General features: G+C 43.6%; 1 protein-coding gene across 5 annotated transcripts in view; it reads right to left on the reverse strand.

The window, feature by feature from the left end:
- The window catches only part of pde1cb (phosphodiesterase 1C, calmodulin-dependent b), a 264,072-nt gene that overhangs the window by 181,377 nt on the left and 58,611 nt on the right, over positions 1-24,084 (reverse strand). For all 5 annotated transcript variants that reach the window (XM_062023723.1, XM_062023722.1, XM_062023728.1 and 2 more), the window contains exons 2-3: positions 18,664-18,714; positions 11,281-11,446 (exon numbers count right to left, since the gene is read on the reverse strand). In XM_062023723.1, the coding sequence (XP_061879707.1) occupies positions 11,281-11,446; positions 18,664-18,714 (217 nt within the window). The remainder of the gene's footprint in view (positions 1-11,280; positions 11,447-18,663; positions 18,715-24,084) is intronic.

A 24,084-nucleotide genomic window follows, 5' to 3' on the forward strand; every position in this document is an offset into this window, starting at 1 on the left:
ACAGCAAGTAAGCAAGGTAGCACATATTGAAAGCCAGCCTGCAGCGTCACACCTTTAGATGCAGCATACGTATTCAAGCCTCAACCAGAAGGGCGTGGCCTAAAGCGGCGAGGAACATCAGTGTGAGGTGACGCCATAACTACCTCTGCTATGTCTCCATGCGCGCACACACACAGTGGAGGCTCATTAGCTGGATAAAAGGAGCGTGTGATAAACTCAGCGGCAGCCAAAAGGACCGGGTCAGACGGCAAAAACCCGGTTCTGCCGTCCTAATGGCTGCACATAACATCCACTTTGCCAGCGGGTAAATCCCAAGAAGACATCCATGAGCCCTCACACCAAAAAGGACACATTCAATTAGTCTTCCATGCTAATCGTCTGGAATCTTGTTGACCATTTGGGCAGCGGAGAAGGTGGTCTACTTGGCAACAAGCTTAATTAAATCGGGCCAATTAGTTTGCTGCCTAAACAGACTGCTGGGTGAAATCCATCTACTAAGGTGTTCATGGAGAGAGCATTTTTTTGAGAGTGTTTTAATGGCGGAGAAAAAGGTTGTTGTAAAATAGTGTGTATATAGAGCAGGGGTCACCAACGCGGTGCCCGCGGGCACCAGGTAGCCCGTAAGGACCAGATGAGTAGCCCGCTGGCCTGTTCTAAAAATAGCTCAAATAGCAGCACTTACCAGTGAGCTGCCTCTATTTTTTAAATTGTATTTATTTACTAGCAAGCTGGTCTCGCTTAGCCCGATATTTTTAATTCTAAGAGAGACAAAACTCAAATAGAATTTGAAAATCCAAGAAAATATTTGAAAGACTTGGTCTTCACTTGTTTAAATAAATTCATTATTTTTTTTACTTTGCCTCTTATAACTTTCAGAAAGACAATTTTAGAGAAAAAATACAACCTTAAAAAGGATTTTAGGATTTTTAAACACATATACCTTTTTACCTTTTAAATTCCTTTCTCTTCTTTCCTGACAATTTAAATCAATGTTCAAGTAAATTTATTTTTTTTATTGTAAAGAATAATAAATACATTTTAATTTAATTCTTCATTTTAGCTTCTGTTTTTTCGACGAAGAATATTTCTGAAATATTTCTTCAAACTTATTATGATTAAAATTCAAAAAAATTATTCTGGCAAATCTAGAAAATCTGTAGAATCAAATTTAAATCTTATTTCAAAGTCTTTTGATTTTCTTTTCAAATTTTTGTTCTGGAAAATCTAGAAGAAATAATGATTTGTCTTTGTTAGAAATATAGCTTGGTCCAATTTGTTATATATTCTAACAAAGTGCAGATTGTATTTTAACCTATTTAAAACATGTCATCAAAATTCTAAAATTAATCTTAATCAGGAAAAATTACTAATGATGTTCCATACATTTTTTTTTATTTTTTTTTCAAAAAGATTCGAATTAGCTAGTTTTTCTCTTCTTTTTTTCGGTTGAATTTTGAATTTTAAAGAGTCGAAATTGAAGATAAACTATGTTTCAAAATTTGATTGTCATTTTTTTCGTGTTTTCTCCTCTTTTAAACCGTTCAATTAAGTGTAAATATCATTAATTATTAATAATAACATAGAGTTAAAGGTAAATTGAACAAATTGGCTATTTTTGGCAATTTATTTAAGTGTGTATCAAACTGGTAGCCCTTCGCATTAATCACTACCCAAGAAGTAGCTCTTGCTTTCAAAAAGGTTGGTGACCCCTGCTATAGGGGAACATGACATTTGTGGCGTCCCCTTATGCACTGCAAAAAGTCAGTGTTCAAAAACAAGAAAAAAACACAACAATGAGGGGTATTTTATTTGAACTAAGCAAAATTATCTGCCAATAGAACAAGAAAATTCGGCTTGTCAAGACTTTCCAAAACAAGTAAAATTAGCTAACCTCAATGAACCCAAAAATAGCTTAAAATAAGTATATTCTCACTAATAACAAGTGCACTTTTCTTGATAGAAAAAAAAAGAGACCTTTTTGCTCAATATGTTGAAAAATATTCTTAAATGAAGTAAATGCTAGTGCCATTATCTTGACATAATGATATTACATTTCTTGAAACCAGCAAACTTATACTAAAAACTAGTTTATTGTTCTTAATGGAAAGTCAACAAGGCAAGCGCTTGTTACTCTCGGGGTCTCCTAGCCGCTCAGGCTAATCATATTGTCTAAAAATGGGTAAATAAATAACCCATCCATCCATCCATCTTCTTCCGCTTATCCGAGGTCAGGTCGCGGGGGCCGCAGCCTAAACAGGGAAACCCAGACTTCCCTCTCCCCAGCCACTTGGTCCAGCTCCTCCCGGTGATCCCGAGGCGTTCCCAGGCCAGCCGGGAGACATAGTCTTCCCAACGTGTCCTGGGTCTTCCCCGTGGCCTCCTACAGGTCGGACGTGCCCTAAACACCTCCCTAGGGAGGCGTTCGGGTGGCATCCTGACCAGATGCCCGAACCACCTCATCTGGCTCCTCTCCATGTGGAGGAGCAGCAGCTTTACTTTGAGTTCCTCCCGGATGGCAGAGCTTCTCACCCTATCTCTAAGGGAGAGACCCACCACCCGGCGGAGGAAACTCATTTGGGCCGCTTGTACCCATGATCTTGTCCTTTCGGTCATAACCCAAAGCTCATGACCATAGGTGAGGATGGGAACGTAGATCGACCGGTAAATTGAGAGCTTTGCCTTCCGGCTCAGCTCCTTCTTCACCACAACGGATCGATACAGCGTCCGCATTACTGAAGACGCCGCACCGATCCGCCTGTCGATCTCACCATCCACTCTTCCCTCACTCGTGAACAAGACTCCCAGGTACTTGAACTCTTCCACTTGGGGCAGGGTCTCCTCCCCAACCCGGAGATGGCACTCCACCCTTTTCCGGGTGAGAACCATGGACTCGGACTTGGAGGTGCTGATTCCCATCCCAGTCGCTTCACACTCGGCTGCGAACCGATCCAGTGAGAGCTGAAGATCCTGGCCAGATGAAGCCATCAGGACCACATCATCTGCAAAAAGCAGAGACCTAATCCTGCAGCCACCAAACCGGATCCCCTCAACGCCTTGACTGTGTCTAGAAATTCTGTCCATAAAAGTTATGAACAGAATGGCTGACAAAGGGCAGCCTTGGCGGAGTCCAACCCTCACTGGAAACGTGTCCGACTTACTGCCGGCAATGCGGACCAAGCTCTGGCACTGATCATACATAACCCCAAAAAACATATAGTTGTTTTCTTACTGTACCGAAAATGAACCGAACCGTGACCTCTAAACCAAGGTACGTACCGAACCGAAATTTTTGTGTATCGTTACACGCTTATGTTTTACACATCATCTTCAAGTCGCTTTCTGACAGTCTCTTCAGGATGCGCCGTTTTGTGGGCGGTCTTATTTTATTTTTATTTTGCTTATAATATTTATTTATTAATTTGATAGGGAAATCATAATACAGGTACTGAGAAAACAGAAAAAAAATGTGTCCCCCCTCCCCCAAGAAAATCTAAATAAATAAATAATTTAAAAAAAATTCAAAGAACAACATTTCGGAAAAAAAATACAAAAATTACACAAAAAAATATATTTCCATGCATCCACTTTGACTGTGTCTCCGACCCGTGTTTTATTTTTTTAGAGCTTCAATATGGAGGCTAATGACAGATATAAGTTAGAGCTATACGTTACTTTTTATTAGAAATGGCAAGGTTTAACACGCATCTTCTTATAGTCATCAGTCTGCCCCACAACGAGAAGGTAGAGACAAATCAGGAACTTATTGACTACAACTTTGGACAACGACTGAAAAAAAAAAATGTCAGAGTTGAGCAAAGCTCTTTGTTGAACCTGGAACATAAATGGAGATATCTAAGACAGAATATAACACTCAAGTCTCTAATTCCAAAGGGCTGGTTTGGACCAAGTTTGAAGGAAAGCGAGATTGTTTTATTAATAAATATCTTTGCCATGCCTTCATGGATTGATTTCACATTTTTGGGACTTGTATGGATTGCAAACCCACCAAAACATGGAAGAACAGGTGAGAAGAGTTGGAAGAGAGTTCGGTCACACAAGAACAGAACAAACAAAGTCTGCGGGCTATAGAGCGTTTTCTATTGGGGCTCCGGTACTCTGGAATAACCTCCCGGTAACAGTTAAGCAGAAATTGTTTTGTTTATTTCATCTATTTTCCCTGAGCCTATGAAGTGTGTTTTATCTGATTACTGGATCAATGGAGCCAACTAATGGACACATTACTGGATTACCAAAACAATCGATAGCTGCAGCCCCATAAACTAATGTGAGGTAAACCCAAACATCAAACATTCTTTCTACGGTCTGTGTTTTGCACACAACGGAAAGCGTATGGGTTATCGTCACGTACCAAGCGTATGGGTTGTCGTCAAGTACCAAGCGTATGGGTTGTCGTCACGTACCAAGCGTATGGGTTGTCGTCACGTACCAAGCGTATGGGTTGTCGTCACGTACCAAGCGTATGGGTTGTCGTCACATACCAAGCGTATGGGTTGTCGTCACATACCAAGCGTATGGGTTATCGTCACATACCAAGCGTATGGGTTATCGTCACATACCAAGCGTATGGGTTATCGTCACGTACCAAGCGTATGGGTTATCGTCACGTACCAAGCGTATGGGTTATCGTCACGTATCAAGCGTATGGGTTATCGTCACGTACCAAGCGTATGGGTTATCGTCACGTACCAAGCGTATGGGTTATCGTCACATACCAAGCGTATGGGTTATCATCACATACCAAGCGTATGGGTTATCATCACATACCAAGCGGATGCGTTATCATCACATACCAAGGGTATGGGTTATCATCACATACCAAGGGTATGGGTTATCATCACATACCAAGCGTATGGGTTATCATCACATACCAAGCGTATGGGTTATCATCACATACCAAGTGTATGGGTTATCATCACATACCAAGCGTATGGGTTATCATCACATACCAAGCGTATGGGTTATCATCACATACCAAGCGTATGGGTTATCATCACATACCAAGCGTATGGGTTATCATCACATACCAAGCGTATGGGTTATCATCACATACCAAGCGTATGGGTTATCATCACATACCAAGCGTATGGGTTATCATCACATACCAAGCGTATGGGTTATCATCACATACCAACCGTATGGGTTATCATCACATACCAAGGGTATGGGTTATCATCACATACCAAGCGTAGGGGTTATCATCACATACCAAGCGTATGGGTTATCATCACATACCAAGCGTATGGGTTATCATCACATACCAAGCGTATGGGTTATCATCACATACCAAGCGTAGGGGTTATCATCACATACCAAGCGTATGGGTTATCATCACATACCAAGTGTATGGGTTATCATCACATACCAAGTGTATGGGTTATCATCACATACCAAGCGTATGGGTTATCATCACATACCAAGCGTAGGGGTTATCATCACATACCAAGCGTAGGGGTTATCATCACATACCAAGTGTATGGGTTATCATCACATACCGAACGCGGCCTCTCGGGAGCCATCAAAGGTTATTTGGAATTAGATGTTGAAAAGAAGATTTGATATTCCAAAAGTGACAACATATTATGTTAATGTCCTTGTTATCAAGGTGGAATCAATCATGGCTGCATCCCTGGAGGTCACCATCTATACATAGCAATTAGCATAGCTGTGCGCATGGTGTGTGTGTGTGTGTGTGTGTGTGTGTGTGTGTGTGTGTGTGTGTGTGTGTGTGTGTGTGTGTGTGTGTGTGTGTGTGTGTGTGTGTGTGTGTGTGTGTGTGTGTGTGTGTGTGTAGCAAGGACGCTAAATGTCAGCTACAAGAGATCTTTTTCCTCCTGCTGACCGAGGTTCTCCTTCCATGTTGACACATTATTCAAACATTATTTAAACCCTTTAGAACAAGGGTCCCCAAACCTTTTGACCCGGGTTAAAAAAATTTGGCCGGGGGCCAGGCTGTGTATATATATATATATTAGGGATGTCCCGATCCGATATTTGGATCGGATCGGCTGCCGATATTGGCCAAAAAATGAGTATCCGCAAGGCATGTGAAAATGCCGATCCAGATCCAGTTTTTAAAAAATTACGGTCCGTGTTTTCCAACGCGCCGATTTAAATAATACATTCCACTTTTCTGCTGCTCCCTAATTTCCGTTCCGCATTTTCCAGCACACCTTCAACACATCCACAGGTCTGTGTCCTAACCGTTAAGACGGCCATGTGAATTAAAAGTTACCGGTAAAAATGTCAGCTGTCTCTGTGCGATATAGAAAATGACTACATGGTGATATTGGAGTATACGTTCTCACGCAGTTGCTTTTAGCTGCTGGCATTACACTACAGGCTCTTCTCACTCCTTCTTGTGTCTCCTTCTCACAGACAGCAAGCGCACCTTCTTACACACGTCACATACTGTCACACCATACGTCACATACTGTCACGTCATACGTCACATACTGTCACACCATACGTCACATACTGTCACGTCATACGTCACATACTGTCACACCATACGTCACATACTGTCACACCATACGTCACATACTGTCACGTCATACGTCACATACTGTCACGTCATACGTCACATACTGTCACACCATACGTCACATACTGTCACACCATACGTCACATACTGTCACGTCATACGTCACATACTGTCACGTCATACGTCACACACTGTCACGTCATACGTCACATACTGTCACACCATACGTCACATACTGTCACACCATACGTCACATACTGTCACGTCATACGTCACATACTGTCACGTCATACGTCACATACTGTCACACCATACGTCACATACTGTCACGTCATACGTCACATACTGTCATGTCATACGTCACATACTGTCACGTCATACGTCACATACTGTCACGTCATACGTCACATACTGTCACGTCATACGTCACATACTGTCACGTCATACGTCACATACTGTCACACCATACGTCACATACTGTCACGTCATACGTCACATACTGTCACGTCATACGTCACATACTGTCACGCCATACATACTGTCACGTCATACGTCACATACTGTCACGTCATACGTCACATACTGTCACGTCATACGTCATACTGTCACGTCATACGTCACACACTGTCACGTCATACGTCACATACTGTCACACCATACGTCACATACTGTCACACCATACGTCACATACTGTCACGTCATACGTCACATACTGTCACGTCATACGTCACATACTGTCACACCATACGTCACATACTGTCACGTCATACGTCACATACTGTCACGTCATACGTCACATACTGTCACGTCATACGTCACATACTGTCACACCATACGTCACATACTGTCACACCATACGTCACGTACTGTCACGTCATACGTCACATACTGTCACGTCATACATCACATACTGTCACGTCATACGTCACATACTGTCACACCATACGTCACATACTGTCACACCATACGTCACATACTGTCACACCATACGTCACATACTGTCACGTCATACGTCACATACTGTCACGTCATACGTCACATACTGTCACGTCATACGTCACATACTGTCACGTCATACGTCACATACTGTCACGTCATACGTCACATACTGTCACACCATACGTCACATACTGTCACGTCATACGTCACATACTGTCACGTCATACGTCACATACTGTCACGTCATACGTCACATACTGTCACGTCATACGTCACATACTGTCACGTCATACGTCACATACTGTCACACCATACGTCACATACTGTCACGTCATACGTCACATACTGTCACGTCATACGTCACATACTGTCACGTCATACGTCACATACTGTCACACCATACGTCACATACTGTCACACCATACGTCACGTACTGTCACGTCATACGTCACATACTGTCACGTCATACATCACATACTGTCACGTCATACGTCACATACTGTCACGTCATACGTCACATACTGTCACGTCATACGTCACATACGTATACGCACTCTCCCAGCAGAGAGGTAGCGGCATGGCTGACGTTAGCTGTGATGCTAGCGCAAGCGTGTGAGCGGTAATAATGAAGGAAGAATTAATTCACTCCCAAGAAAACCAGCAGGGGGTCCATCGTCTGGCGGTGGTTTGGCTTCAAGTGGGAATATGTCCAACAGACAACCGTAATTTGTCAAGTGTGGGGCAAAAGCGTTGCTATAAAAGTAGCATTACTGCTAATATGTAGCATTGTTTGAAAAGTCCCCTGCTAGAAAATGAAGAGTGTTTGAAACTCCGCACGTCAACATCTCCATTGTGTGTTATTCAAACTCACCTAATTCAGCTGGCTAGTTGTTATCAAGAGTACTAAAACCCTTTTCAACATGAATCTGACAACTAAGTAGGCTAAATAACTTTAAACTTTAATACATGCTCGGATAAGGCCAGTATCGGCCAGTATCGGTATCGGATCGGAAGTGCAAAATCCTGGATCGGGACATTCATAATATATATATATATATATATTTTTATATATATATATATATATATATATATATATATATATATATATATATATATATATATATATATATATATATACTACCGTTCAAAAGTTTGGGGTCACATTAAAATGTCCTTATTTTTCAATGAAAATAACTTTAAACTAGTCTTAACTTGAAAGAAATACACTCTATACATTGCTAATGTGGTAAATGACTATTCTAGCTGCAAATGTCCGGTTTTTGGTGCAATATCTACATAGGTGTATAGAGGCCCACTTCCAGCAACTATCACTCCAGTGTTCTAATGGTACAATGTGTTTGCTCATTGGCTCAGAAGGCTAATTGATGATTAGAAAACCCTTGTGCAATCATGTTCACACATCTGAAAAGACTTTAGCTCGTTACAGAAGCTACAAAACTGACCTTCCTTTGAGCAGATTGAGTTTCTGGAGCATCACATTTGTGGGCTCAATTAAACGCTCAAAATGGCCAGAAAAAGAGAACTTTCATCTGAAACTCCACAGTCTATTCTTGATCTTAGAAATGAAGGCTCAAACACAAAATTGTTTGGGTGACCCCAAACTTTTGAACGGTAGTATATATATATATATATATATATAATATATATATATTAAATATATATATATATATATATATATATATGTGTGTGTATATATACATATATACATTGTCTTTATAATCTGTTTTGTCATTTAACATTGTCACGTTATCGATGGGAAAATTCATTTTTAGACAATATAATTTGCCTGAGCGACTAGGAGACACCAAGAGTAACAAGCGGTAGAAAATGGATTAGAAAGGAAAGATTTTAAAAATATATATATATATATATAATATATACACTACCGTTCAAAAGTTTGGGGTCACCCAAACAATTTAGTGGAATAGCCTTCATTTCTAAGAACAAGAATAGACTGTCGAGTTTCAGATGAAAGTTCTCTTTTTCTGGCCATTTTGAGCGTTTAATTGAGCCCACAAATGTGATGCTCCAGAAACTCAATCTGCTCAAAGGAAGGTCAGTTTTGTAGCTTCTGTAACGAGCTAAAGTGTTTTCAGATGTGTGAACATGATTGCACAAGGGTTTTCTAATCATCAATTAGCCTTCTGAGCCAATGAGCAAACACATTGTACCATTAGAACACTGGAGTGATAGTTGCTGGAAATGGGCCTCTATACACCTATGTAGATATTGCACCAAAAAGCAGACATTTGCAGCTAGAATAGTCATTTACCACATTAGCAATATATAGAGTGTATTTCTGTAAAGTTAAGACTAGTTTAAAGTTATCTTCATTGAAAATAAGGACATTTCAATGTGACCCCAAACTTTTGAACGGTAGATTATATATATATATATATACATATGTGTGTGTATATATACATATATACATTGTCTTTATAATCCGTTTTGTCATTTAACATCAATTAACATTGAGGTTCATCAACATTTAACATTGTCACGTTATCGATGGGAAAATTCATTTTTAGACAATATGATTTGCCTGAGCGACTAGGAGACACCAAGAGTAACAAGCGGTAGAAAATGGATTAGAAAGGAAAGATTTAAAAAAAAAAAAAACATTATATATATATATATATATATATATATATATATATATATATATATATATATATATATATATATATATATATATATATATATATATATATATATATATACATATTTGTTTTTATTTATTTATTTCTTTAAACTTGGGACTTCCTGTGGGCCGGATTTTGGATGCTGGGGGCCCGGATCCGGCCCGCGGGCCGTAGTTTGGGGACCCCTGCTTTAGAACAAATGTTTCCTGCTGTATAACTATTTTACTCATTTGTAGGTTTTTTAGGGTCCGCCCTGTACCCAGTACAAAGGACTCCCTCAGGGAGTCCTTTGTACTGGGTACAAAGGAACCTATTGTTATTGTAATGTTTATTATTATTCTTCCGCCGCCACAAAAAACGCTAATTTGACCCACTTAACATGCTCCAAAACTCACCAAATTTGACACACACATCAGGACCTGCGAAAATTTCAATAAAATAAAACAACCAAACCCCAAAAATAAAAATTGCGCTCTAGCGCCCCCTAGGAAAAAATAAAAACAAACTGCCTGTAACTCCCACTAGGAAGGTCGTAGAGACATGAAACAAAAACCTCTATGTAGGTCAGACTTAGACCTACATTTCATAATTTTACATCCTCGGGCAAAAACCAACAGGAAGTTGGCAATTTCCCCTTCAAGACAAATTTGTACTAAAAAAACTCATTTTTGCCTCTTTGAGCTGTAATTTGACCCCCTTAAAATACTTCAAAACTCACCAAACTTCTCACACACATCGGGACTGGTAGAAATTGCGATCTCAAAAAATAACCGAACCCCGAAACTCAAAATTGTGCTCTAGAGCAATTTTTTAATAAAACAGAGAAAAAACTGCTTTTTAGAGGACAACTCAGACAAAACTGCTTATAACTTCCGATAGGAACGTCTTAGAGACATGAAACAAATACCTCTATGTAGGTCTCGCCTAGACCTACATTTCATAGAATGACATCCTTCAGCGAAAATCAACAGGAAGTTAGCTATTCCTCCTTCAAAACAAAATGTTTGTTATTTATATATTTTACTATTGTTACTTTATGTAAAAATCTGCACTGCAACCAGATAAATTCCTCCTTGTAGGACAGATAAAAGTCTCATCTAAGTGTCAGGTGTGATATGTACTGTTATAAACTGTATATGCACAACAACAACAACAACAACAGCAGCAGCAGCAAACCTGATGGCAGTTTTCTCCGACACATCTGGTTGGTCTGTGGCAGGAAGCTCATCAGCCAGAATCTCCTCAGGACTTCGAGGGTCAATCTGAGGGGGCTTCTGCTCCTTGCCTTTGATCCCCATCCCAGCTGTGATGGCGTTCCAAAGGGCGCTCTGAGATTTGGAGCCTGCAACGCAAAAGAGGACAGCATGAAGAAAGAAAAAAAAAAGCTTCAGAATTATTTGCATTTGTATTGTGTTGCATTTTTGTTGTTGTTGTTGTGTTAGTTTTTTTCCCTTCAGAAAAAGATGACTGATGCTGGATGACTTGAAAAGATGAAGCTGAGGGCGTGAACTGGCATTCTAATACTGCCATCTTGTGGACATGTGGTGTAACACAGCCACTGACAAACAAAGAAGCCATGAAAAGTACAAAAGGATCACACAGACAAAAAAAATGTGTAGATTTATGGGAAGAAAATGTGTCTAAAACATGGAAGCAGGTCATTTCTCTCGGACAGTCGGCAAAAAAAGGTAATAATAATTTGATATACTGACAGACCTTATATTAAAGTTAAAGTTAAAGTAGCAATGATAGTCACACACACACTAGGTGTGGCGAAATTATTCTCTGCATTTGACACATCACCCTTGTTCCACCCCCTGGGGGGTGAGGGGAGCAGTGAGCAGCAGTGGTGGCCGCGCCCGGGAATCATTTTTGGTGATTTAACCCCCAATTCCAAGCCTTGATGCTGAGTGCCAAGCAGGGAGGTAATGGCTCCCATTTTTATAGTCAATCAATCAATCAATGTTTATTTATATAGCCCTAAATCACAAGTGTCTCAAAGGGCTGCACAAGCCACAACAACATCCTTGGTACAGAGCCCACTAAAAAGGCAAAGAAAAACTCACCACCCAGTGGGATGTCCAGTCCATAGTGGATCTAACATAATAGTGTGAGAGTCCAGTCCATAGTGGATCTAACATAATAGTGAGAGTCCAGTCCATAGTGGATCTAACATGATGGTGAGAGTCCAGTCCATAGTGGATCTAACATAATAGTGTGAGAGTCCAGTCCATAGTGGATCTAACATAATAGTGTGAGAGTCCAGTCCATAGTGGATCTAACATAATAGTGTGAGAGTCCAGTCCATAGTGGATCTAACATAATAGTGAGAGTCCAGTCCATAGTGGATCTAACATAATAGTGTGAGAGTCCAGTCCATAGTGGATCTAACATAATAGTGTGAGAGTCCAGTCCATAGTGGATCTAACATAATAGTGTGAGTCCAGTCCATAGTGGATCTAACATAATAGTGTGAGAGTCCAGTCCATAGTGGATCTAACATAATTAGTTGCTTATAACATGCAAATTAGTAACATATTGGCTCTTAAGTAGTCATTATTAAGTACTTATTAATGCCTTATTCGGCATGGCCTTATTATAACCCTAACCCTCTAACCCTGACCCTAACAAAAAACTCTAAATTAAGTCTTTATTACTTAGAATATGTTCCCCTAGTGTCCAAATAACTCTAAATTAAGTCTTTGTTACCCTAGAATATGTCCCCCATACTAAAGTGTTACCAAAAACATATAACTTTGTCTTGAATTTGAAAAAAAAATACATTTTATTTTTCGCTAAAGAAGGGTTGGGTGAATGCGCAGTTAATGAACAGGTAGGTAGTATTTCCTGCTTGGCATTGCTGCCTGTCGCACCTCCTCCAGTGCCCACGGGTCAGCTGCAGGGTCATCAGCCAGGAACCACCATTCACCAACGTTTCACTCCTTTAATCCTGGAACGTCTCCTGGTGGCGGAGCAGTGACAGGGACGTCTCCCTGTCACCCCCTGCAGCTGATAGCTGTTACCCCCTGCGGCTGTTATCGGGGTTAGTTGTTCTTTCCCCAGCTCCTGTCCTTCCTCCTCAGCCAGAGCCAAAAGCTGCCTTTCTCGGCCTCCTCTGCCAGATCTTTTATGGCCTTTCTCAGCTTTCTTCCAGTCACTCCTACGTCCCTCAAAAGGCGTGTGGTTGACAGCCCCACGTAGCCTCGGCAGCCAACTTCTACTGGGTAGATGGTTGTCTTCCAGCCAGCCTCCCGGCACTCAGCAGCCAGCTCCGAGTACTTGGCCTTCTTGCGCTCAAAGGCGGCCTCGATCCCCTCCTCCGATGGTACGGTCAGCTCAATAAGGTGCACCACTCTTGCCTTGCTGGACCACACTACAATATCCGGGCGGAGAGATGTAGTGGTGATCTCCGTGGGGAACCGGAGCTGCCTATTGAGGTCAACCCTCATGTCCCACTCCTGGTCTGGGGAAAAGGGCCTTGCTGCTGTCTCTCTTGGCCTGATGTATCTTTGACCCCCCCCTTCCGTGACAAAGCTGGTATGGTTCTCTGCTGGTGGTGATTCTTTGCTGCCCTGTCGACACCCCTCCAGCACCTCCGCTAGTTTCCTCAGGACCTGGTCGTGGCGCCATCTATAGCGCCCCTGAGAGAGTGCGGTCTTGCAGCCCGACAAGATGTGCTGGAGGCTTGCGTTGGGAGCATTGCAGAGTGAGCAGCATTCCTCGTTCCCGAACCATTGGTGAAGGTTACGAGGACAGGGAAGCGTGTCGTAGGTTGAACGAATAAGGAAGCTGATCCTTGCCTGTGGAATCTTCCACAGGTCGGACCAGCTGATGTTCCGGTTGACCACTCCCTCCCAGGTTGTCCACCTTCCTTGTCGGCCCTGCGACACGGCCTTGATCTTATAGCGCTCTTCCTCCATCTTCGTCACCTCCGCCACCACCATCTCCTTCCTCTCCTTGCGGTTGGCCTTAGACCAGAACCGAGGCGCTTCTCCCCATCCTAGCCCTGCTCTTCCTGCCTGGACTCTGCCCATGAGCTCTTGGTGATGCAGCCTACTGACAGCTCGGTCAACCTCAGTTTGGGCTTTCCACTTTCGGCCAGTGGGAACCTTGGCATTGGCGTTCCTTACTGACTGGTCAGTGGACTCTCTTAGTTCGAGGACCAGCCTGGACTTCTCCTGCATATAGCCCAGACTGATAGACTGCAGTGGCAGCTGCAGTGCGTTCTTCCCAAAGAGGCCCGTTTCTGAAAGGCACCGTGGTAGTCCCAGCCACTTTCTGATGAATGAGTTGGCTTTTCCATCCATCTTACTCACGGCAGATGAGGGGATCTCGCTCATTTTCAGAGGCCACATCACCCTCCTGTAGAGTATGAACTGGTAGCACCAGACCTTGTACTTTCCAGGGAGTTGGCTCTGGTCGATCCTTGCCAGGCCGTCCGTGAGTTGTTTCATGACAGTCCTCCCCATCTGTTTATCGGACAGCTCTGCAGTGTACTGCCTCCCCAGGCTTTTGATGGGTTGCTCAGACAGGAGGGGGATTTTCTCTCCCCCGACGACAAAGATGGTGTTGTCGTTTCTGACTCCCCTTCTGAGTGACAGGCTACGGGATTTGGAGGGTTTGATCTTCATTCTGGCCCATGATGTCAACTCATCCACCCTTTTCAGCAGTCGAGATGTACATGCTGCTGTCTGAAGGAGGCTGGTGACATCGTCCATATAGCTCCTCAATGGGGGTAACCTCTGACCAGATGGTGTTTTGATTCCTCCAACCATTTGCCTTGCTCCAATGAGGATTATCTCAAAGGCTGCCACGAACAAGATTGGAGAAATGGCACACCCCATTGCAATTCCCACTTCTAGATGCTGCCACCCGGTGGTGAAGTCCTGGAGGGCAAAGCACATCTGCAGATCGCTGAAGTAAAGCGCTACCAGGTTCTTGATGCAGGGTGGCATGTGGAAGAACTCCAAGGCGTAGTTGATCAGCTGGTGTGGGACCGATCCGTACGCGTTGGCGAGATCGAGCCAGATGACATGCAGGTCGGTCTTCTCCCGCTTGGCCTTCTGGATCTGGTCCCAGATCATCGTAGAGTGCTCTACGCATCCTGGGAAACCTGGAACTCCTGCTTTCTGGCAGTTGGTGTCAATGTAGCAATTCTCTAGCAGGTAGGTGGTCATCCTTCTGGCCAGCACTGAGAAGAAGATTTTTCCTTCTACGTTCAGCAGGGCGATGTTTCTGAATTGGCCGATATTTTTGGAGTTTTCTTCCTTCGGGATGAATACCGCTACAGCCCTTTGCCACTCCGCTGGAATGAGTTGCTTTTTCCAGGCAGTTCTCATTAGATACCAGAGCAGTTCAAGTACCTTGGGGCAGTTCTTATAGAGCTTGTAGGGAACTCCATTGGGGCCTGGTGCTGATGAGGACCTTGCCTTCTTCACGGTTTGCCTAACTTCGCTGAGCTTGGGGGGCATGATGTTAAATTCAGCTGTCGGTGGCGCAGGCCGGGGCACGTACCCTGGTGTTCCTAATGGGACGTTTCTTAGCGGATCACTGTACTGCCTTTTGACGTGCTGTTCCATTTGCTCCCTGGTGGTTTCGAGCTTCCCGGACTTTTTCTCCTCCAGCAGTTGTCTGGCGTGCTTGAAGGGATCCTTGAAGAAGCTGGCTCGCTCTTTCTGCTTCCGTTTGCTACGCTTGCGGATGCGTTCAGCTCTGCGGAGCCTGGATAGCCTTTGCCTGACCTCCTCCCACAGGACTTTCAGACCTTCTCTCTCTGGCTGGGTTGCCTTCCTCCAGTTCTTGCGGAGTTGTCGGCGTCTTCGCACAAGCTCGGCGATCTCCTTTTCCCTCCTCCCCATTTCCCTTGGGGCAGTCCTCTGCTTGGAGATAATTTCACCAAACCTGTCTTTGCAGGTCTGGTATATAATGTCCCCAAACAGGTTAAGCTTAGCTTCGGCACCTCCATGCAACCTTTCCTCCAGGATCTTGGTCAGGTCTGTATCCAAAGTACGCCATGCCTCTGCTTCATTTGCCTTTGGCCATTTGAGCTTGTTCCTTCTTGCTGGTTTCTTGGTCTCTGCTTGTGGCTCTGTTCTGTGTGAGATGGTAGAGATTGGGTCTTGGTGCTCACGTGGGGGCTCAGCCTCCACCGAGGGGCTTTCTTCCTCTGTGCCATCTGTGCTTTCAGCAACATTGGGTCCGTTAGCACTGTGGTTTTCTACCTGGCTTCTGGTCCCTCTTGTCTCACCCGCTGCCGCGGTGCAAGGTTGCTGTTGGCCTCTCTGACCACACTTTGCTTTCCCCTGGTGGATTCGCAGTCCCCTGTACGTGGTCACCTTTTCCCATCCGCAAGCACACTTTCGGAGGATCTTCTCCTCATTAACTGGAGTTCTGATGTTCTCGTTATCCGTTTCCGTTGCCATCGTCGTTACCGTGTGGTCCGTCATGTTAGGCCCATCTTTCATCCCGCCTCTCGGAGGGCCTGCGGGTTGTTTTTTCCTTGATTTCTTCGTAGTTAAGGTGGGTGTCCCTCTTGCGAGAGACCAGTGGGTTGGGTAACTAGCCGTCCACTCCCGGTGCGGTCTTTCCCTGCTGCCATCCAGTCTTTCCTGGCTGTCCTCCAGTCTTCCCTGGACTCCAACTGCCCTGTTCACAGTAGTCACTGGGGTTTCCAGAACTTCAGTTAATGAACAGGTAGGTAGTATTTCCTGCTTGGCATTGCTGCCTGTCGCACCTCCTCCAGTGCCCACGGGTCAGCTGCAGGGTCATCAGCCAGGAACCACCATTCACCAACGTTTCACTCCTTTAATCCTGGAACGTCTCCTGGTGGCGGAGCAGTGACAGGGACGTCTCCCTGTCACCCCCTGCAGCTGATAGCTGTTACCCCCTGCGGCTGTTATCGGGGTTAGTTGTTCTTTCCCCAGCTCCTGTCCTTCCTCCTCAGCCAGAGCCAAAAGCTGCCTTTCTCGGCCTCCTCTGCCAGATCTTTTATGGCCTTTCTCAGCTTTCTTCCAGTCACTCCTACGTCCCTCAAAAGGCGTGTGGTTGACAGCCCCACGTAGCCTCGGCAGCCAACTTCTACTGGGTAGATGGTTGTCTTCCAGCCAGCCTCCCGGCACTCAGCAGCCAGCTCCGAGTACTTGGCCTTCTTGCGCTCAAAGGCGGCCTCGATCCCCTCCTCCGATGGTACGGTCAGCTCAATAAGGTGCACCACTCTTGCCTTGCTGGACCACACTACAATATCCGGGCGGAGAGATGTAGTGGTGATCTCCGTGGGGAACCGGAGTTGCCTATTGAGGTCAACCCTCATGTCCCACTCCTGGTCTGGGGAAAAGGGCCTTGCTGCTGTCTCTCTTGGCCTGATGTATCTTTGACCCCCCCCTTCCGTGACAAAGCTGGTATGGTTCTCTGCTGGTGGTGATTCTTTGCTGCCCTGTCGACACCCCTCCAGCACCTCCGCTAGTTTCCTCAGGACCTGGTCGTGGCGCCATCTATAGCGCCCCTGAGAGAGTGCGGTCTTGCAGCCCGACAAGATGTGCTGGAGGCTTGCGTTGGGAGCATTGCAGAGTGAGCAGCATTCCTCGTTCCCGAACCATTGGTGAAGGTTACGAGGACAGGGAAGCGTGTCGTAGGTTGAACGAATAAGGAAGCTGATCCTTGCCTGTGGAATCTTCCACAGGTCGGACCAGCTGATGTTCCGGTTGACCACTCCCTCCCAGGTTGTCCACCTTCCTTGTCGGCCCTGCGACACGGCCTTGATCTTATAGCGCTCTTCCTCCATCTTCGTCACCTCCGCCACCACCATCTCCTTCCTCTCCTTGCGGTTGGCCTTAGACCAGAACCGAGGCGCTTCTCCCCATCCTAGCCCTGCTCTTCCTGCCTGGACTCTGCCCATGAGCTCTTGGTGATGCAGCCTACTGACAGCTCGGTCAACCTCAGTTTGGGCATATGAAACTGGTGGGGTTCGGTACCTCCAACAAGGTTAAGAACCACTGATCTTAAAGATCTAAAAAAAAATATTTGGGAATGTCCGGTGGGCCAGATTGAAAAGCTTAACGAGCCTTCATTTGCCCAGGTCTGCTCTAACCACTAGGCCACTGAGTAGGTATCTTATGTTTCACAAAAAATATTCTTTATTTCATTATCAGTGTCCTATAAAGCAGTGGTCCCCAACCACCGGGCCGCGGCCCGGTACCGGTCCGTGGACCGATTGGTACCGGGCCGCGGCCGCACAAGAAGTTAAAAAATAAAAATAAAATAAAAAGTTTTTTGTTTGTTTTAATTAAATCAACATAAAAAACGCAATATATACATTATATATCAATATAAATCAATACAGTCTGCAGGGACACAGTCCGTAAGCACACATGATTGTATTTATTTACGACAAAAAAAAAAAAAAAAAAAATTTTTTTTTTTTTTTACTACCCCTCCACCCCCGGTCCGTGGGACAAATTTTTAAGCATTGACCGGTCCGCAAGTAGAAAAAGGTTGGGGACCACTGCTATAAAGAGTGGAAACAAAAAACATTTATTTTAAATGAGACACAAAACAACTTACGTGCAAAAGCGGCATGCGGTCGAGTTGAGCTTTCTCCATCCTCATTGGCCACTGGAAGGAAGGCAGAAAAGACAAAAGTGGAAAATGTAAACAGGACATTTAATAATAATGGTGCAATATCTCTGAACCCCCTCAAAGCTTCTGGATGCCTTCTCTCCCCAATAACAATGAATATGACATTCATAAGCACTTCTGTTCAGGATCTTGCAGCGAAGGTTATTGAGGAAAAGCTCATTAAGACTTATGTGGTCTCCCAATCTCAACCGGTTGCAACGCAGCTTTGGTCTGAGGCACACGTTGCCATGGCGATGGGTTTTACTGGAAAGTCGGCTAGGTTTGTACAGCAAGAAAGACCAAATCAGACCTTCGCTGTCACGTTTATTATTATTTATAAGTTCTAGAACAGAGGTGTCAAACATACAGCCCGTGGGTTGGATCAGGCCCGCGAGATGAGTTTGCCAAGTATAATATTGAGCTGAAATTGTTTAATGAAGGAAACTGATCTAAATGTGTCACTTTGTAAAATATTTGTTTGAACATTTGATTTGTTTCAGAAACTTTCTGTGATGCAATTAAGTTTATTCTCTACTGTGTTAGTAGTGTAGGATAGCAGAATTAAACGTAAGAAAAGGACAATAGATTGGATTAGTTTGTCTTCTTTTGTGGTTGCTATGCCTAAATAGAACTACAAAGACCTGCTTGTGCAAATAAACTAACGTCATGTTAAGTCCTAGTAATAAATATTGTAATTGTTAGTCCAATCCACCGTATTTTCTTACTCGATTTTCATAACAGAAAGTAAAAGCTTAGATCAATCAATCAATGTTTATTTATATAGCCCTAAATCACAAGTGTCTCAAAGGGCTGCACAAGCCACAACGACATCCTCGGTTCAGATCCCACACAAGGGAAAAACTCAACCCAGTGGGATGTCAATGAGAATGACTACGAGAAACCTTGGAGAGGACCGCAGATGTGTGAGATAATAGTGTGAGAGTCCAGTCCATAGTGGATCTAACATAATAGTGAGAGTCCAGTCCATAGTGGATCTAACATAATAGTGTGAGAGTCCAGTCCATAGTGGATCTAACATAATAGTGAAAGTCCAGTCCATAGTGGATCTAACATAATAGTGTGAGAGTCCAGTCCACAGTGGATCTAACATAATAGTGAGAGTCCAGTCCATAGTGGATCTAACATAATAGTGAGAGTCCAGTCCATAGTGGATCTAACATAATAGTGTGAGAGTCTAGTCCAGGGGTCGGCAACCCAAAATGTTGAAAGAGCCATATTGGACCAAAAATACAAAAACAAATCTGTCTGGAGCCGCAAAAAATTAAAAGCCATATTACATACAGATAGTGTGTCAAGAGATATACATTTAAAGGACTTAAAGGAAACTAAATGACCTCAAATATAGCTACAAATGAGGCATAATGATGCAATATGTACATATAGCCAGCCTAAATAGCATGTTAGCATCGATTAGCTAGCATTAATGCAGTAACCAAATATGTCTGATTAGCACTCCACACAAGTCAATAACATCAACAAAACTCACCTTTGTGCCTTCACGCACAACGTTAACAGTTGGGTGGACAAAATGAGACAGAAAAAGAAGTGGCATAAAACACGTCCTAGAAAGCCGGAGAAAGTTATACATGGAAACAAACTAAGGTGAGTTCAAGGACCGCCAAAATTAGTAGGACAAAACGGCGCTCGCCAAATACTCGAATCAGTGAAGCATGTTTAATATAAACAGTGTGTTATAACAATTAGTGTCATGTTTGTCCTCCTACAGAAACCATATTAAAACAAAAAATATATTTTTTCCCCTCATCTTTTTCCATTTTTCATACATTTTTGAAAAAGCTCCAGAGAGCCACTAGGGCGGCGCTAAAGAGCCGCATGCGGCTCTAGAGCCGCGGGTTGCCGACCCCTGGTCTAGTCCATAGTGGATCTAACATAATAGTGAAAGTCCAGTCCATAGTGGATCTAACATAATAGTGAAAGTCCAGTCCATAGTGGATCTAACATAATAGTGAGAGTCCAGTCCACAGTGGATCTAACATAATAGTGAGAGTCCAGTCCATAGTGGATCAACATAATAGTGTGAGAGTCTAGTCCATAGTGGATCTAACATAATAGTGAAAGTCCAGTCCATAGTGGATCTAACATAATAGTGAGAGTCCAGTCCATAGTGGATCTAACATAATAGTGAGAGTCCAGTCCATAGTGGATCTAACATAATAGTGTGAGAGTCTAGTCCATAGTGGATCTAACATAATAGTGAGAGTCCAGTCCATAGTGGATCTAACAGTATAGTGTGAGAGTCCAGTCCATAGTGGATCTAACATAATAGTGAAAGTCCAGTCCATAGTGGATCTAACATAATAGTGTGAGAGTCCAGTACACAGTGGATCTAACATAATAGTGAGAGTCCAGTCCATAGTGGATCTAACATAATAGTGTGAGAGTCTAGTCCATAGTGGATCTAACATAATAGTGAAAGTCCAGTCCATAGTGGATCTAACATAATAGTGAAAGTCCAGTCCATAGTGGATCTAACATAATAGTGAGAGTCCAGTCCATAGTGGATCTAACATAATAGTGTGAGAGTCCAGTCCATAGTGGATCTAACATAATAGTGTGAGAGTCCAGTCCATAGTGGATCTAACATTATAGTGTGAGAGTCCAGTCCATAGTGGATCTAACAGAATAGTGAAAGTCCAGTCCATAGTGGATCTAACATAATAGTGTGAGAGTCCAGTCCATAGTGGATCTAACATAATAGTGAGAGTCCAGTCCATAGTGGATCTAACATAATAGTGTGAGAGTCTAGTCCATAGTGGATCTAACATAATAGTGAAAGTCCAGTCCATAGTGGATCTAACATAATAGTGAAAGTCCAGTCCATAGTGGATCTAACATAATAGTGAGAGTCCAGTCCATAGTGGATCTAACATAATAGTGTGAGAGTCCAGTCCATAGTGGATCTAACATAATAGTGAAAGTCCAGTCCATAGTGGATCTAACATAATAGTGAGAGTCCAGTCCATAGTGGATCTAACATAATAGTGTGAGAGTCCAGTCCATAGTGGATCTAACATAATAGTGAAAGTCCAGTCCATAGTGGATCTAACATAGTAGTGAGAGTCCAGTCCATAGTGGATCTAACATAATAGTGTGAGAGTCCAGTCCATAGTGGATCTAACATAATAGTGTGAGAGTCCAGTCCATAGTGGATCTAACATAATAGTGAGAGTCCAGTCCATAGTGGATCTAACATAATAGTGAGAGTCCAGTCCATAGTGGATCTAACATAATAGTGTGAGAGTCCAGTCCATAGTGGATCTAACATAATAGAGTGAGAGTCCAGTCCGTAGTGGATCTAACATAATAGTGAGAGTCCAGTCCATAGTGGATCTAACATAATAGTGTGAGAGTCCAGTCCATAGTGGATCTAACATAATAGTGAGAGTCCAGTCCATAGTGGATCTAACATAATAGTGAGAGTCCAGTCCATAGTGGATCTAACATAATAGTGAGAGTCCAGTCCATAGTGGATCTAACATAATAGTGAGAGTCCAGTCCATAGTGGATCTAACATAATAGTGAGAGTCCAGTCCATAGTGGGGCCAGCAGGAAACCATCCCAAGTGGAGACGGGTCAGCAGCACAGAGATGTCCCCAACCGATGCACAGGCGAGCGGTCCACCCCGGGTCCCGACTCTGGACAGCCAGCACTTCATCCATGGCCACCGGACCTGTGTCCCCCCTTCCACAAGGAAGAGGGGGGCAGAGCAGAAAAGAAAAGAGACGGCAGATCAACTGGTCTAAATGGGGGGTCTATTTAAAGGCTAGAGCAGTGTTTCTCAAAGTGTGGGGCGTGCCCCACTGGTGGGGAATAGAGACATGACAGGCGGGGCGCGAGGAACGGGAGGACTTTCACTTTACATTTTATTTTATTTTATTATATTCTTAGATTATTTTTTTTACTTTGCTTTCATTTTCTATACACACTGTAAATCACTTTGTGATTTTGTCTGTGGAATCCGCTATATAAATAAATGTAAATTACTTATTTTTCCTGTAAGCTTTAAATTTCTAGGTAGGAGCGAAAGTTTGACAGACATAGCAACAGTAACTAATGGGGGCGGGGCTAAGCGGAGCTGTGTCCATTCTTCTCCCCTTTGCCACATCGTATCTGTGTGAGATAGGCTTTTCAGCTGTTGCTTCACTCAGAACGAAGTACAGGTCTCAGCTGAACATTGAGCATGACTTAAGAGTGGCAGTGTCAAACCTGCAACCCCCATTTGATAAGCTGTGCAGTGCAAAACAGGCTCATTGCAGCCACTAATGCTGGAGTGCTGTAAAACTCATGTTCACTCGCCCTGTCTTGCCAAATGCATAGCTCCTCCTTTTTTTTTTGCAAAGATAGCAAAGTGGCACTTTTATTTGATTTATTATTGAACTTGATGCAAGTTATTTGATTTATTATTGAACTTGATGCAAGTTATAACACGTTTTATTTGATTTATTATTCTTTTCTGTCTTGCCACTGGTGAGGGCGGTCGCATCTCTCTCCGCTCCCTCCTTCCCTCCCTGCTTGCTCTCTTTGTTTTTGTCTTGTTTGAACTATTTTGAAGCCTCTTTTCTTGAGCTGTCCTCAAATCTAAACATCAAAATGAATTTGATCAACTGGACTCTCGACGCAATTGACACAGTCTTTTCGACAAGGAAAAGAGGCTCGGGGGAGCCTGGCTGCCCTGATGGAACCATTGCTGCGGGGTACGTGAGAGATTCCTGGAATACTTGGAGAATCATGTGCCTCTCAGTCCTTTCCATCGAGGACGTGGAAGACATCTACCTATTTGGAGCTGTGATCGCAGGGCATTTGCTGATTGGGCTGGGCATTGCTCTGGTGTATCGTCAAATTCGGAAGACGATGGCAGCCACTCAAGGGGCCAACAGGCTGTTCAACGCAATGGAAGGAATGGGTCGTGCTGTGGGATCACAGACTGGAGCGATTGCTGATTTGAATCGCAAGGTAGATTCGATCTTGATGATGTTACAGAAAGAATAAATTGGAATTGTCAGAGCCAGCATATAGAGCAGGAATGTCATTGTTTTGACTGCTCGAAGAAAAAAAAAAACAACATCTTAATCTACGATTTGACTCCCTCGAATGGCCTTGAGGAACAGGCTGTTTGAAAACACTCCCCCGAGGACTCCTCAAAGATGGACGCTTTTGACCTTTCCCTTTTCTTCAAAAGCACCTGGGTCGGACTCTTGAACTCTTGAACTCTTGGGGCCGGCCTCGGCCCATAAAGACAATCCAACATCTCACCCAAGTTAATTGGGCATACATGCACGCATATACCCTTCCCCAATCAACGCCTTCACCACTGCTTTATTCCTC

This window comes from Entelurus aequoreus, linkage group LG16, assembly GCF_033978785.1.
Source record: "Entelurus aequoreus isolate RoL-2023_Sb linkage group LG16, RoL_Eaeq_v1.1, whole genome shotgun sequence".
In the NCBI taxonomy this organism is placed as follows: Eukaryota; Metazoa; Chordata; class Actinopteri; order Syngnathiformes; family Syngnathidae; genus Entelurus; species Entelurus aequoreus.